The 17,376-nt window shown below is 37.0% G+C and overlaps 2 protein-coding genes across 2 annotated transcripts in view; both read right to left on the reverse strand.

Moving 5' to 3' along the window:
* Window positions 1–12,577, reverse strand: part of LOC140938676 (uncharacterized) — a 29,625-nt gene extending 17,048 nt beyond the window's left edge. The window contains exons 1-7 of the mRNA XM_073388172.1: window positions 12,431–12,577; window positions 10,475–10,607; window positions 8,233–9,253; window positions 7,223–7,296; window positions 4,534–4,765; window positions 2,174–2,291; window positions 1,046–1,314 (exon numbers count right to left, since the gene is read on the reverse strand). Of these exons, the coding sequence (XP_073244273.1) occupies window positions 1,046–1,314; window positions 2,174–2,291; window positions 4,534–4,765; window positions 7,223–7,296; window positions 8,233–9,253; window positions 10,475–10,607; window positions 12,431–12,504 (1,921 nt within the window). The 5' untranslated portion in view covers window positions 12,505–12,577. The remainder of the gene's footprint in view (window positions 1–1,045; window positions 1,315–2,173; window positions 2,292–4,533; window positions 4,766–7,222; window positions 7,297–8,232; window positions 9,254–10,474; window positions 10,608–12,430) is intronic.
* A 285-nt stretch (window positions 12,578–12,862) lies between these two features.
* LOC140938677 (uncharacterized) lies at window positions 12,863–14,418 on the reverse strand. The gene is made up of 2 exons (XM_073388174.1): window positions 13,802–14,418; window positions 12,863–13,023 (listed from the first exon to the last, which is right to left on the reverse strand). Exons 1-2 carry the CDS (start codon window positions 14,140–14,142, stop codon window positions 12,876–12,878), a joined length of 489 nt encoding a protein of 162 aa, XP_073244275.1. The 5' UTR covers window positions 14,143–14,418; the 3' UTR covers window positions 12,863–12,875.
* Window positions 14,419–17,376: the final 2,958 nt, after the last annotated feature.

A 17,376-nucleotide genomic window follows, 5' to 3' on the forward strand; every position in this document is an offset into this window, starting at 1 on the left:
AGACAAGTAAGAAATTGTCAGAGTAGAATACAGAAATCACGTATGTAGAACTAGCGTCATCGTTTGCATTTCACAGGCAAGCACACAAAGGGAAGCTTGAAATTTGAGAAATCGAGTTAAGTCCAATGGGAGGGCATGGGACTTTTTTAGAACCCAGCTAGGATTCTTACAGACTAAGGAGGAGGGAATCTAAGTAGGCCAGGATATGTGAAATTCACCAAAGTTATTTTTAGAGGTTGTAATTAAACGGAAGTCTAATTCTGGCGACGCCAAAGAGTCTGCCTCAAAGCCAACAGTGCAGAATATTTTAATGGCGACACACCAAGAGAGCATAACGTTCCACTATTCTGAATCTCTCTTGAAACATTGAATGACGGTTTGCGGACCTCTCCGGAAACTAAATTCAGATTAATTTCAAGCGTTTAATTAGTCTAAAAATAACTTTGGCGAAATTCGCACATCCCAAGGGCTAGACTGGGCTTTTTTCTTTCTTTTTCTGTTATTCTCTCTTGCTGAGGTCTTTGCCTTGTGGAGAGTCAAAGGAGATGACCGGAGAATGGTAGGGACCACTTCTGAGTGTCCATTTTGAGAAGGTGTCCATCTTGCCCTGGTCTAAATAATATTCTGAAGTCACAATCTTTCGTGGTTGCGTATTTTGACGTCATTTCTGTGGTATGTAATAGAGTTTTTACAATAACTGAGCAATATCTCTCGGGTTGATCAATCGGGAATGGTTTGTGAGAGAATCAAGACCATAAAATGCCTTGAGGATGGCGCGGTTTTAAAAAAGGCAACAATTTTCCATTGTCCACACCGACCGCAAAAAAGACGTCAAAATGTCAAAAACTCAAGTGTCTATTAAGTCAACACTAACATTCCCTCACAAAATTTAGACACTGTATTTTTACAGTATAACCACAAGGGCTTTGCTTGGCCTAAGACACTATAAAGACGGTTCTCAAACAATTAATTAAAAGGATTTTACACTCTTTTGACCTGATATAATAAAAACTGAGATCAATAATAAAAAAAAATCCCAGCTCACCACCAGAATCACCCGAAGAAACTGAAAGTCTTGATGCCATTCCTGTCCCCTTTGGCTTGTTGGCCATCTTTTTATCAAGTATTTGTCGCTCGCTCTGAAGCTTTGAAAGTGCATCATTCAGTTGCAGAGGTAGTTTTTCTGATATGTCACCCTGTAATACTTTAATGTATACTTTTCCAGGGGGAGTTTTGTCAAGAATTTCATAAACCCTCTCAACTGTTAGTCCTTCAAGTTTTTGATCATTTATTTCAATGAGTTGATCACCAGATCTGTAAGTGAAGAACCAAATAAAATGTAGTTAGTTTAACACCAAGAACCAATTTATTTTACACTTAAAAATATTCACTAATTTTCATAATATCAAAATAGCCTAAAATTCTGAAAATAAGTTCTGGGACTTGAATTTTTCAAAGGGCCATTTCGAGGAGCTTATTATAGCAGGAAAAATTATGTTTAAAAACAGGATCGGCTTATAAATAAATTGGAGGGAAACGAGCAACAGTTCTGCAAGGATATCGCATCTCAACAAATTTTGTAAAAATTTGAACCACCAGTAAAACAAATTTATTATTTCATATTATTCCTGAATGATAGCTGTAGCTCTTCTCAAAGTTTTGTAGCCATTAGGTTAAAACCAACAAAAGTTATGTCAAAAAGTTTGTCATAGATTAGTTCAACGCACCTAATACAATCAAACCCTGTTTTGCAGACACCCGCTTAATACCGACACCTCACTCATGATCATGGACAGTGTCCTTTTGTCCCTGGAAAAAGAAAGCCCTGACATTTTCTCTTAATTCAGCCTCCTTAATACAGACACCCCATTAACCCTTTATGTCCCAATAGTGACCAACATCAATTTTCTCCTAACAATATCCATAGACTGTCAAGTGCAACACCTATGAGAATTAATCAAATGATCACAAAGAGAAAAATCCCTGATCTTTTATCAATTTCTCCCAACTAATTCTCATAGGAAATGTATAGAGATCAGTTTGGAGAATTTGTTTGTGGATATTGGTGCTTAAAGTGTTAATACGGACACTTTCTGTGACCCCCTTGGTGTCCCCATGAACAGAGTTTGACTGTATTAATAATAAAGAGCTCTGAGATCTGTGTCAAATTCACCTCAATCTTCCATCATTAGCTGCAGGGGAATCCTCTAAAATGCACTGAACAAAGTTTCCTTGTTGCTGGGATACTGGATTTGATCCACGCAGCCCAATTCCTAAGCTACTTCCAGGCTCTGAAAAAGAAATCAATTTTAAAATATTTTTTCACTACACACTTACCAAAACAGAACAAACCAGCATTATCTTAAAGATGTGGCAAGTGGTAAAAAAAGCAAGAATAGCCTAGTTACTCTGATATTTTATTATTGTTAACTACTGCTACAGCTGTTAGTACTCTTTTCTAAAGAGCAAACAGCTCAAGGGAGGCCTTAGGCCACTGAATAATATTTTTTCCCAATTTGAGCTTTCACCAAACCGTGGCATCATTAAGGAATGAGAAAATACTCTCAGGAATTCACGAAAAAAAAATTGATTTTTTTGTCAATTTTTTCATTGGCCACTTAGGTTAAGGAGATCTGATGTTTCCCATTGGAGAGCAAGGCAAAGTAAATGCAACCTATTTCAATAAATAAATAAATAAATAAATAACGATTTAGAGGTAGCAAATCCGCATAGTGGTTCTTCGTCTACCATACTTTAAATAGTTGAACCAGCATTTAGAAATGTTGGTTTTGGTGGAGTGGAGAAAACCGGAGTACGCAAAAAAAGCCTCTTGGAGCAAAGGAGAGAACTAACAACAAACTAAACGCACATATGGCATTAATACCAGGATTCGAACCTGGCCACATTGGTGGGAGGCAAGTGCTCTCACCACTGCGCAACCCTAGAATGTCTCAGCCGTAACAGGGCCCCTTTAAAATAATAGACAGAATCGAAGTCACTTTAATAATTAGCTCATTGGGTGATTCCAGAAAATATCCATACCATACCACGGGCGGCATCTTGGAATTCCGAGGGAGAGGGGGGGTTTCTTGGACTGGAATTCCGAAGACGTGGGGGGGTAACGCAGTTTGGAATTCCAAAGGCATGGGGGGTGTTTCAGCTCTGAATTCAGTGAATTTCCAGAGGAAAGACGGCGAAAGCTCTTTGAAATCGCTGACCTGTTAACATTCCCAGTTTGTAAATGAAGCACGAACCGACCACGGAGGAAGTATGCGTTCATGCAGATGGGTAAGTAGATGGGTTGTGCAGCAAGCTCCACATCGAAGAGGCCTTAAAGTTGATGAATTATTAGTCAACTGATTAATAAAAATATAACCAAGTCGGTGTTTCTCGCCGATTGTCGATCGACGATGTGTTGTTGCGTGCTGAAAACTCGCACCAGTCTCTCGTTTCCAAATAGAATGCCTGACAGATTTTGTGTTTCGAGCCGATTTTCACGCCAACATGTAGGTAGTAAAATCCGACAGGGTGCAATATGGCGGGTGACTGAATATCGATCGTAAACTTTACTCTTGTCAGCGTCCACTGGTATAAATACGATCTACTCCTGAAAATATGACGGTATTGAATGGAAAACAAAAAGTTCTATTAGGTGGTAAGCAGCTTAAAGATAATGCTTAGAAGGAATAGCTACGGTGTACTAACATTAACAAACTTGAGTTGCTTGATCGTGTGACTAAAAATTGTGAACAGAATCCTTTTGCAGAGGGAAAAACTTGCAAGTTTCTCGTTCGTTTGAAGATTTAGGCAGACGAACAGGAATTCCAAAGGGTCTGAAACAAAAGTGGAAAATTCCGGAGGAGAGGGGGGGTTAGCGATTTTGGAATTCGGAAGGCAAGGGGGGGATAAGCATTTTGGAATTTCCGAGGGCAAGGGGGGGTTAAAATACTCATGCCACCCGTGGTAGGGTATGGATATTTTCCGGAATCACCCATTCCTCGCAGCCTTCATTTGCATTGAATTTCAAAACTGTTTTAACTAATTGAAAGTAAGAAAATAAATGTTTTGTTGCATTCTTTAAATTCTTATGAAGCAGTACTTTTTGGGTTTTGTTATGTATTGGATATTGACTATTGCGTGATGCAACATTTTCAGGAGGTATTTTGTAATTGTCAATTGAAAAAATAGTAATTTGCAACAGAACATATACATCACATCCATAATTGCTTTACAATGATAATGTAACCTATATAACAAAGTGTCATTAATTATCTGAATCACTTAAAAATCAAAACAATTATGTGGATTGAATGATCTGTAAGTTCCCTCAGCTGAGTCAAAATTTTGCATATTCATATTTTTATTGTGATCTCGATTCTACAAAAAAAATGGAAATTTGACTTTTTTATTTAGAGGGCTAAGAATAAAAAAAGGGTTCACTAGAAAATCATCAAACACAGTCACAGCTTTAAACTGAAATGATACTGTACTAGCAATAAAATTACAACCGTCATATTGGTTTAATTATCACACCTTTATACAACACAAGCTCGATGCTTTTTTCTTTCTTGTTTCTCCTTTGACAGAGCTTTCGAAACATTGTTGGTGATGAAGAATTGCTTGAGCTAGATGATTCAGCGGTCACATCTTTGCTGTTACGGCGAGAACTTCCTGGTGAACTCCTAGGAGTTGTAAATGTTGACAAGCTAGGTGCTCCAGTACTATTTCTTCTTACTTTTAAAGTCACAATTCCCCTGCGAATAGTCTGCAAAAAATAGAATAATACTAAAATTTGCAACAGCAAAGGTCAAAATAATTTATACTTTTCACCTGTCAAGTAATTAAAACTAGAAAAAAAATCTAATAAAATTTAAGATCATTAAGCATTTAACAAAAATGATCACTGCTAGCCTGGTGCAAATTTATTTCAGTAAATTCACTCACCAATAAAGACTATTTATGTGAAAGTTTAATACATCTCCTCATACTCAAAATTCATGAATGCAACACAACAGTGGATATAAGCACTGATTAGTTTTTATGATTGACTGACATGTGTGAATGAATTCCTTTGTTTGCTTTGATCAATGGGCCCTGCAGCAGGTGTAACTTACAGTTATTCAAAATTTGATAATAAATTGTATCATCTCAGGTGAAAAATAAAACTCAGGGCTTTTAACTTATCACGCAATAACATTATCATAATATTTTGTTCTGCTTTTGTTAATGATTCTTAGAAGAATCTTTACAAATACATCTTTGTTGGTTTCAAACTCTGGTACCATATCACATCAGTGCTCTATATTCTAATTATTTAAGAGGTGGTTCTTTATTTTCCTTCAGGAACAAACAAAACAGAACAAAGCTGTTGTGATTATGAAGCACAAAAATTTAATAGAGAAAAGCGAATAAAATATAATAATTCACTTCAAAATTACAAAACAAAAACATTATTCATTTACAAAACAAACTTTACCCTGACCTTACTCTATAGTTTAGGAAAAGGATTTCATGAAAAATTTATTATTGTTCTCACATAAATTCATACTTTTCGTTTAAAAAAAGGTGCATTTGTTTAGTGCAAAAAATTAAAAGTATTTCTGTCACATAGAAATACTAACAATAATTCTGTTCTATACTCCTGTTCACCTCCAATTTTACATACTAGACTATTAGTTCTGTTTCATCCTATTTGGAGAATTAAGTCATTTCAGGGTAATTAACACAAATTTATTATAATAACAATACACAGTCTCCAACAGTGAATGAGGCTGAGTATAGTATGATATGAAGAATAATTATATAATGCAGATCAAAAAAGAGTGTTGCCGAGGTGGATAATAGCCTAATGTAAGTCATAACATTTGAAAGGCAAATTCACTAATATTGTTTTATTAAAAATCTTAACATTCTTGCCTCCTCATGGGCTTTCTTCCAAACATGTCATTTTGCCTGTTTTTTGACATGTTTTCAGAACATGAACAGATAATTTTTTTTCTCAAAAACCAGAGAGCGTCCATCAAGCTATATTTTTTGCCAGCCCATTCTTGCATTTGTTTTATTTGGTGTTTGTCTGGATAGAAATTTAGCTATTTGGTGTTCATGGACCCAGTTTCTCGTAAATATGAGTTCTGCACTCATGCCAAAACAACTAGGCAGCCCTGCTACAACCTGGAAATGGGGCTAGGATTATATTGTTATGATAATATTTTCCAATGTTTCAGAACTATTACCATTATCTAGTTTTGATACAAAGGAAAACAAAAATAACTTAGACTTATTTTTCCAAATCAAAGAAAACCTCAACCAAAAGGAACCTAAAGAACAACAATAATACACAACGAAAATGGAGACCTGAAGCAAACATTTATTGAAACCAGACCATACAGACTTTTTATTAGACTCTTTTGACTATAAGTAGTGTGTGTTACCACTAAGGTATGATCTTCAGTCATGTGACCTTGTGGGGGCATTACACAGCAGTGGTTGATTTAAACTCCTTATTTAATTAATTTGAAGGCAAGTTCTTCCTCATAAAAATATAAATATAGGGTAGTTTGGAGGATGGGTCACGAGGCATAAACATCTCAATTTGCTTTGATGGGAGAATTGCAGGTGTATCCTGACACCCCAAGGATATGGAGACCAAGCCTTGCTAGCTGCAGTTAAAGATATTGAGTGTACTTAGGCACGCTTCAGACGCCTTTTTTTGATGAGACAAACCTAATTGAATTAAGGCCGACCCAAACTATTTAGACTGCCTGAATTGATTCAGACGTCAATCTTAACTCCAGCCGAACTAAATTCAAAAGGAGAAAAATGCTCATTCTGGTCAAACTGCTTGCAAAATACATTATATAATTAATACTTTAGGCTCGAAACATGAAAAGTTTGGCGTCTGAATCAAAGCCTTTCCAAAGTTGTTCCATAGTCAGAATCCCCGGCCAGGCTAGGCGTGAAGATCAGCTGAGCTGTTCCAAATTGAATATATAGGCATTCCTAATTGATTCAGACACAGGACCTTTCATGTATTTTAATAATTTAATATATTAGGTTCAGCTAATGCAAAGATCGGCATCTGATCCGGACCTTACACTCAAATATATTGCTCTCCTGAACCAATTTGTTATGTTTCCAAGGAATAAAGTTACTGGTACTTTTAATCATTTTTGACCACAACAATTAATAATAGAAAAGTTAGAAGCATTTATTCAGAGTTTACCTTGAAAGTATCCAAGGCCTGTTGGTGAGTAAAACTTTCAAAAGATGTTCCATTTACTGACAATAATTCATCACCTACACGTATAAAAAAGGACAGTGAAACAATAACAAAAAAAATAATAAATAAGTTATTCAAAATACAGTCAACTCTCTCTTATCAACTACTTTTCATAAGCGACCACTTCCCGTAAGTGACCACTTGGAAAACTGTTTTGTTTGTCAGTCAAATTCTGTCTCAAAAACTCTCTCATAAGCAATCACTACTTAAATTCCTTATAAACAACCGGGACCTCTTTTTAAACCAGAAATTCAACATATTCTTTTGTTTTCTGTTTCTCATAAATGACCACCCAGCATGATCACGTATGATTATATGAAAAACACTGCTGCAATGTCACAAAAGTTTGGTTTTAGAAAGTGCTGAACAAGCATGCTGACCGATCATTACAAAAAAGAGGGCTGTAATATAATCCCGTAGGTAAAAAGGTAGATTGCAACATTGATGCAAATGTTATGTACAAAGTTTCAACAGTAACAAGCCCTATTCAATACGAAACATTAATTACTGCCAGTTGTCTGTTTGCCAGTTTTAGCTTGTTAGAAAATAATTCATGTAATCACATTTATAATCATATACAGTTTGACCTTATTTTGTTGTTGATTTTTTCCCATAACCACCTCTTGTGAGCGACCACTTGTTCTTGCACTTACACCAGGGATAGGTACAAAAAAATCGTTACATTCCTCATATTTAACTAGTTCCATGACCCACATATTTTCTTGTCCATCATTTTGTTATCCAAAAAAATGTCATATTTGACCCAAATTACAATATTAATTTGTAGAAAGCAATGAGAAAATATTTGGAGCCAACATTATACACATACTGCCCTGTATCTATATTTTTTTTTAAAATCATTAACAGTATTTGTCTATATATAAACCCCTAGACACCAAAATGAAAAATATATGTTTACAAGTTATATAAGGCACCAAAGATTTCTATCATACCTCTTCTCATTCTGCCATCTGCTTCTGCCGCACCTCCAGGAAGAATACTCTTCACATAAACAGCCATGTCACCATGAGGGGACCCCTTACCTCCGACAATAGTAAATCCAAGGCCTTTACCACTCATCCCCTTCACAAGGACTATTGTCATGACCTCCTCTTCTATTCCTTTTGAACTGCTCTTGCTATGCGCAGCATCATTACTCACTTTCCGCTTAGCCTGGGGTGAGTCACGATCATTATTGCCGATGACGTTAACTGGCGTAGGAACACCAACTGTCGTCATTTGGGGAGAGGCTTCCCCAAGGTATCTCGCAGGGAAAGCGATACCCAAGCCTCCTGGTTTTTGAGGTCGGGGAAGGGAGGGTGAGATTTGACCAGGAGCTAAGCCTGTTTTATTAGAGCCAGCTTCTCCTTTTGGAATGTTTAACAAGGGACTTGGAATATTTCTTTTCTTTACAGACTGTACAACTGGGGAGGATGATGCTTTAGGAGATGAACCATTTGCAGGTGACTTTGAAAGAGGCTTATCCTCAAGAGTAACTGGTTCACTGTCAGATAATAAGACATCCTCAGAATTAAACTTTGACCCTCCATTTGAACTCTCAGATGAAGTACTTGACAGCCGACGCTGGCCATTGGCCATGTTTGAAGCACTTCCATTTAACAGAAAATTGTTTTGTTTTTTCCTTGGCTCTTCCTGCATCTCTTTAAGTTTTTTAACATTTTCCATGTCTAAAATGTGATCCTCTTTCCTAAAAGGGTCACTTCCCTGCCTCTGTTTAGGGGTCACGTCTTTTGAGCCGTTTCCAGATATTGCAAGAGGTTTGTTGGGATTTCTAGTTGTAATCTGATCCAGGGATTTTTTCCTGCTTTTGCTAATCAGACTGTCTGTTGAGGCAGCTCGATGTTGCTTGGTTAGCTGGCCAGTTTTAGTTGTTCTTGAATTTGTATGAACATTTTCCTGTGATCCTGACCGAGCTCTGGATGTTAATTTCTTTCCACCAGAAGGCATTTCACCCTATCAAGAGAGCAACACAACAACCATTAATGGTTACCTAAAGGATAAATTTGAGAACTCAGAAATGGAAGAAAAAATTATTACTTCTATCCCAATTACAGTAATTAACATGTTTTTTCACTTTTTATTGTAGTAAAATTCAGTTTCCTATTTTATAATGTTTAAATTACCTATACTTTGTATTGCTAAAATGCACTGATATGCCTCTAACAAACTGAAACACTGATCAACATCCCACTTCAAAATCACCTCTATAAAGACCAATGCCCTACTAAAAGGACTAATGTCCTACTAAGTCATCAATTTCGTTTGAGAAGAGGAAAATGTGGTTGGACTTTTTTCTCTGTTTTAAATAATACAGTGAAACACTGCCTCACGGTCACCTCATTACTATGACCACTTTTTTTGGCTGCCTGGCAAAAACCGCCATACATTTTCTTGTAAAAAAAACCCTCATGTTAATACGGCCAAACTTTTTTGGCCCATTGGTGACTTTATTAAGGGGGTTCCAATGTCTGACTAAAGTAACAGGGAAGAAGCATATGCTTTATAGCTAGATTAGCTTAGAGCTATTTTCTAGGTGGTGGTGGTACCTGAGTTGCGTATCATCTTTTTTGATCGTCACATGAAACTTTCTAATTTCACGATTTTTCAAGGACGTGAACACGAGATAACAATTTTCTAATTCTTTTATTTAAAATGAGATACAGTCCTTTAGAATTCAACCCCAGAAAAATTCACAAACATTTGATAAATTGAATGACATGGAATAAGAGGATCCATGAATTTTGCAACAGAGTGAATTTACTTTTTAAGAGAAGTGTTTGCCACCGTTGTGGTCATTAAGCAAAGTCTCCCTAATATCAGGATGGAAAGGTACAGGGTTCGTACTCTTTTGAACTCTTCAAATTCCATGACTTTCCTTGACTTTTTCCATGACCCTTTCATGTTTTCCATGACCTTATGTTTTAGCTGTCACTTTCAAAAATGTTAAAAACTTTCCTTGTTTTAGGGTATTTTTTGACCTTAAACACATAGTTCAACACACACAAAGTCTCTTTTTGTTCAGTAAAAATAAAAGCTGGTCAGCCCTGGCTTCATTTCACAGTTTGAAGTTATTTTATTAGTATATTATTTTGTTTTCCGACTACAGTTTTTGTTCCCCATTTATTTCATTAACTTATCATTTATTTTTCATATCACTAGTAAACAATGACTAACCTGAGTAGAAATGACCAACTGTATAAGTTTGGGTGATGCACGCAACAGGTCTACAGCTTCCAGTTGAGTAACACCTATTAAGCTGTGGCCATTGATCCATAACAACTCATCACCTTCCTTGAGACGACCATCCCTACATGTACATAAATGCCAGTCAACAAATGAAAACTACTGAGTTTTTTACTGGTTTTAAAGGATAGTGTCAAATAAAACCATAAAAAATGTTAACACTTATTTAAAGAACATATTATATATTGAACATACTCTTAACAGCCTTTAATGATATTCATGACCTTATTAATGACCTTGGCTAAATGCAACCATGCAGATCAGCTAATCACTGTCAAACCAAGGTGTAGTCAGATAGAGTGCATCTTACATGTATTATATAAAATACAGTCGACTCCCAGTGACTCTAACCCTCTCTAACATGAACCTCCGGCTAATTCAAAGCAATTTTCATTTCCCTTCAGATCATTTTCAATATAATTTCACCCTTGATAACTGGAATTTTTTTCTATTTCCCTTGAAGGTTCAAATTGTCGGGAGTCGACTGTATGAAAAAAACATCCATACACCCACTACAAAAGTGTTAATTCCCATCCCTCACCTCCCTCACCCGGAAATTCTGTTCTTGTTCTACATGTACTCTACCTCAAATTAAAGTAACTTTGGACCCTAGCCCTCACTCTTAAAATATCTATACACTTTTCGACGAAGGCTGCAACATTTAATGAAAACAGACTTTAACTCACATTTTAAGGATAAAAACCTGAAACAGGATTCAATCCTTTATGTAGGTTACAAGCTCATTGAATTATAAGCATCTAACCCAACTGAACTCCCAAAATTAAAGGAGAAACAGAATATCAATTTGTAAATAAATAAACAAATAAATGTTCCATTATAAATACTAGTCAACCATTATACTGCTCAAACCTAAAACCAAATTATGCCATGAGACCAAAATACAATAGCCATTAAATCATAAACAAAAATATTTTCACTGTTGATTGTTTACCAATAAGCAACTTAACCCAATATGTGACAGATTATAACTCCTTCACCCTACAATACAATACTGTCATTCAATATCAACTGCACTTAAAGTGACCAGAAATGTAAGTGTCTCAGTGATTTATAAGGTACTAACCTACTATACGATAGTTTTGTTTTCAGGGCTGTCATTAAGGACTGGGGGCCGGGGATTTCCCCCAGCTATCATGAATGATACCCCCACCTACTTTTGCAGTGAAAAAGAGGAAAAATAGAACCAAACAAAATCCCAAGTTGTTTGATTCCCCGCCTACTTGTATAATCTACCCAGCAACTTGAAATCTTAATGACAGCCCTGATTTTCAAACAAATTAATAATATTGTAAAACAGCTGTTTACCTTAGGTGGCTAGAAATACGGAACACCTTTTAGTGCATTGTGTGACTAACAAACTATATGTGTGTATAATGCACAACTAATCTGAGTGCAGTCCTCAGTGTCCCTTTTGTTATCTTGTGTGACTGACTGCATCTCTTACATGCACACTAGGTATTTTTGTACTTAAGACTGACAACATGTCTACAAAATACTATTATATAGAGAGGAACAGAGTAACATTGCATTATTATGGAAACAAAATCTCTGGATCTCAACAATCTTTCTTGACGGAGACGGTCATTTGCATTGTCGAAAAGTAATCGGGTACCATTTTGTTTCTGAGTGCAATGACGCACAGGAAAGTCATTACATGTCATTTTTTTTCCTGTCATATCTGCAGGACCATGGTTTGTTGGGATCCGCAAATTTTGCTACCATGGCAACATGATGTATCAACTTCTCCTCTCGATTGTGTCCAATGTTTGATACATTTCACTGATTTAAAAAAAAAGACTTTAAAAAAAGTGCAAAATTGAGCTCAAACTCACTTTAACCCTCAAAAAACTATTATTAATAGCTAACCTTTCAGCAGCTCCCCCTGGGCTAACATCACTGACAAAGACACCTTTTTCACCAGTAACATGGTTCAACTTCATGGATATTTGTACTCCAAGCCCTCGACCGTCTTTCAAAATATGAATCTTCTTCACCACATTTTTCTGCACCTTCATGGACTGAAAGTAACATTGTAGTATTACCAAAATGAAAAACTATTTTAATAACAATTCTATTTTTCATATTAAATTCACTTTATCTAGAGAGCATCTTTTGCAACCATTTTCTCCAAAAAAGGGCAATATTATCATGAGCTTATTTGTTAACTGTCCTTACAATGGTCTGCAATGGGAAATAATGCTGGCATTTTAATCTAATTATATCCTCTAAAGCAATCATAATTCGCAAGATATTTATGAGACTTATTATTTCAAAAAGTTTTAGTCATAATTTCAAAATGGAGAGTTGTGTATTATTTATTTACCGGTTTTAACGCCTGAGGTATCTTTTCAATAGGGCTTTCAACACCATTTGTCAAAGTTGTGTTTTTGTCTTCAACAGTGTTTTGAACAACCAGTATTTTTAATTTGCCACTTCGCAATGCACTGCCCAAGTACCACCTATAGAAAAACATTTGCAAATGAATACTTAACACCAATAATAATTGTTATTATATATTGAATTTTTAAAAAAGGCATTAGTTGAATGGGCATTTGATGCAAAGAAAATAATTTTGCAAGAATTATTCAATTTCATAGTGAAATCTACAGAAATGATTCCATTATTTAAAGGGGATGAATTTAATAAATGAATACTGTACTTTTCGCTAGGTTTCGAATCGGACAAATAACATCTTAATTTAGTCTAGTCTAGCCTCTTTACAATCAGATTGAAGGAAACGAACAAAAATTATTAATTAATGAGTTGCTCTCATTTCCATTTTTCCAAGGTGTCAATTATAAAGCAACGCTACAATGGAAAAATAGAAGACATCAACAAGACTCTCGGAGAATACATTCTCTGATATAGACAGGGGTCACACAAAACACGTAAAACGCAATAGAGATATAAACACCTACTAGGCTACAACACAAACATAAGGGGCCAACATCTGAAAATAGCGTACAAGTATGCTAAAACCACAAGCAATACAAGTTGTTTTAGCCTTAAAAGTACCTTGAATAAATTACGAAAAGGTAAAGCGCTCACACAGTAAAATCAGTAAAAAGATCGGGATTGCATTCGTCGCAAAGAGCAGACAAATACTTTGGCCACCTTAGAATTAACCCTTGTTATAAACACATGCCAAAAGAATCCACATTACGAGATTAATTCATTTACTCTTTTCCACTCATAAACTACCTGTTGTGGTTATTTGTAAACTTTGATGAAGATTACCTTGCACGTTCCAAACTTGCCCTACTCAAATCATGGCCATTAATTTCCAAGACTCGATCCCCGACCGATAGCCTTCCGTCCTGTTTGGCTGAACCATCAGGCGATATTTCAGCAATTCTTATATTCCCCAAAGCACTTCTTGTACGATTTGAGCTTCCGGTGGCTTTATTTTCTAGTGAAACTCCAAAATTGCCCGACGAGCAACCTTCGAATTCAAACGTTCTGATCTCGTCTTCATTAACGACATCCTTCCGTAGAGAAGTTCTACTTTGGGTTCCCGAAGCCTTGTTTGTTGGTGGAGAATTAAAAACAGTTAAAGAAGAAGCCTTAATTTCAGTCATAGTGTTTATATCTCAAGTGGAACCAGCGTTGTTCATATTGTTCTTTGGTTAGAGACATTCCATCCATACTTTCCTTAACCAGACTAAACTTTACTAACCACCTTTAGACCTCATTTGGCGCGTAATCCACTCGATTCTCTTCAGCTCCATAATTCTAAGTCCTTCAGTGTGGCACTAGAAATGTTTTATCGAGAAACACTCACTTTGAAAGGTCGTTAACTTCATAAATAGACGGAAGAAACGTATCCATAACTCTCTTTGTTCTGCATGATGCAAATGATGCAGTTTTTGAACCTTCAAGCAGAAGGTGTCGATGACGTCATGATCTATGAACTCTGTCTCACTCCCACTCCACCCTCGTGTCACTTTGCACGGCATTGTTTATTGTTTGCTTTGGCTGTTTCTAGGAAAGCAGCCTTGGTTACATTTATAACAGGCATACAAGGAGCAACTCGGCACCGCTGTGATTCAGTATGAACTGCCTCTCTTTGCGCTAAAAAGTGCACTGAGAAGTCGGTGTTCACATTGCAACAGGCCAAGACGAACCCATATGTGTCCAAGCAAGAATTAATTATTATTTTAATACTTTAAGTTCTGGGATTTTTCAAAATCAAACAATCAAAATCACTTTCATGTTGTATTTTTTTGGAAAAAAAAAAACCTTCTTACGTATTTCCAAAAAAAAAAAACTTGGTTATAATGCAAAAAAGGCTACAGAAAAAGTGACACAACACGGACTGAAGGACTCGAAATCGTGCGAATCCTGAACCCCGCGCGAGTCCCATGATGCGATGGTAAAAGCTTTTTTCAGCTAAGTTTATATTTTTCTAAAAATAAACTCAAAGTCCGTGCTAGATAAAAACAACAACAAAAGAAAAAACAGAACAGAACAGAACAGCCTGAAAGTTAAACATTATGCAGAGGATCATTTTCCAAGGAATCTATCTCAAACTGTGAGATAGATCTATCTCACTTGGTAGCTAGAATTTCAAACGATTACTTCGAGTCGTTTTCTTCTCCTTACTCCCAGCTTACTGAGGGAGCAGGAGCCGATTACTGGAAGGAGTAAAAACGACACGAAGTAATCGTCTGAAATTCAGGCTATCTCACTTGGTGGACCCATTACTTTCTTGGAGCGCGATAAGTAAGAATGTGTGAGAGTTGCTAAACTGATTCGGTTCGGCCTTACCGTATTTATTCGAATAAGCGCCCAACCTCGAATTAGCGCCCACCTCGAATAACCGCCCATCCTAAAGGCAGAAAAAGTTAATAAGCGCCCAGCCTCGAATAAGCGCCCACCCCCTCCTCCTCCCAATCAAACTCAAATAGGCGCTCACCCCCACCCCACCCACTTGAGTGAATAAACTTTAATAAGAGACTTTCCCGAGGACGGAGTTTTCTTCAGAGTATTTTACAGAAACCTTGCTTTGTTACTTCCTCGCGTTTTGTTATTAGCATTTATTGTTTTGTTGCAAAATAAACATACTTTACTTGCTGAAAATGGTGAAAATTTAATAAGCGCCCAGCCTCGAACAAGCGCCCACCTCGAATAAGCGCCCACTCTCAAGGTCCAAAAATTTAATAAGCGCCCAGGGCGGTTAATCGAATAAATACGGTATCTAAGGTTAAAGTTCTACTGAAACGAAACCTCAAAGTGGCTATTTCGCACCAAAAAAGGTTTTATCAATCTTAGAATAGTGCTTTTTTCCATCATGAAGTTGTTGAATCGTTATGGGGGCTTTCTCTACCATTAGTCCATTCACGTTCTTTGGTTTATCCCCCGGGGAGGGGGTAACCCCTATAACGGCCTATACGGGGAGGCCCCGCCCGAAAGGCGTAGCTTTTTTGGGCTTCAGGTGTATGAAAGGGTAGAGATTTTACCCGCTGAAGTATACGAAAGAGAAGGGAAATCTGTCATTTGGGTCTGTGAAAGGGCCCAAAGGCCTGAACAGATGAATTTAATGGCGTTACTGAAGTCGGGAAAACGTTCTAGGTTTGTGATTCATTCCTATTTAAATGACAATGCATTTACAGCAGTTAAAAGGATGCAAAGTACTAAACAGAAAGTATAAAAGAGGTACCATTTGTCAATAGAAGGTAAACGAAATTTTACAATAACTGAGCGAATCCTCGTGCGCTGATTGGTCGAGAGCCATGGTCTATGAGAGTTTAGTAAAATCCAACTAGTGGTCTATTATCAATGCTGTGTTCTGATTGGTTGAGCTACTACGAGGCTATATGGGTTATAGCCCACTAGTAGCGAAAAGTGCGCGCTTTTTGGCGGCAAAAAAGGATTAAAGTCTAGCTTTAACTAGCTAAAAATTTTTTCCCGATATTTTTGACCAACTAGTTGGATTTTACTAAAACAATTATTCCTCTCGCGCTTATGGCCTCTGAGTCAGTAGCCCGTGCTATCGACTCAGAGCCCATTCGGGCTCGAGGGATAGTTGTTAAATAGACCATGGAAATGACGTTAAATGTCACGCAGTGCCGGTTGTTTTGTTTTTGGTTTTTCGTAAAAAAATAAAAAATGTTATTGTAAAAAACAAATCGACCACAATTTTCCATGGGCTACACTTTTCTAGACCATATATAGAAATGACGCCATAAAATGTTCAAAACTTTGCAGTGAAACCACTCGCCCGCGGATCGTGGTTCTACTTGGGAAATCTGCGACAAAATATAAGCGTCTTGGCCAGCCTGTGTACACCTCCCCTTCCCACCCCTCCCCCCCCCCCTCCCCACTACACAGGCTACTTATTGGCACGCCATAACGGAAGTTTTCCAATAACCTTTAAACGAACGTTAACCTAGACTCAGTTAATCGAAAGTCGGATAGCGCCATCCACCGGGTAAATCACTATCCAGCGGATAAGTGTTAGGGAAACCAATTCAGTGTGATGCGCTATTCAGTGGATAGTGATTTATCCGGTGGATAGCGTTATCCTGTAGCCTGCAGGGCTCGGTTCCTGAAAGGCCGATTAGCGTTAATCCAGGATTAAAAAATTGTTCCGTTTTTGTTTTTTATATTCCTAAGCATTGCTTTCTCGTAGTAAAGGCTCCACAGTAATTTGTAACCTCGAGTTGCATGTTCTTATAGACGAGAAAACCGTACTTGAAATTTGGCTTAATCCTGGGTTAAACTTAACCATCTTTCCGGGCCCTGGAGTTTAGCCTGGAGTATTTTTTGCGTCTCGTCGCAGTCTCGCTCTCTATTTTCAGCTTCGCTCCAGA

This window comes from Porites lutea, chromosome 5, assembly GCF_958299795.1.
Source record: "Porites lutea chromosome 5, jaPorLute2.1, whole genome shotgun sequence".
Lineage (NCBI taxonomy): Eukaryota > Metazoa > Cnidaria > Anthozoa > Scleractinia > Poritidae > Porites > Porites lutea.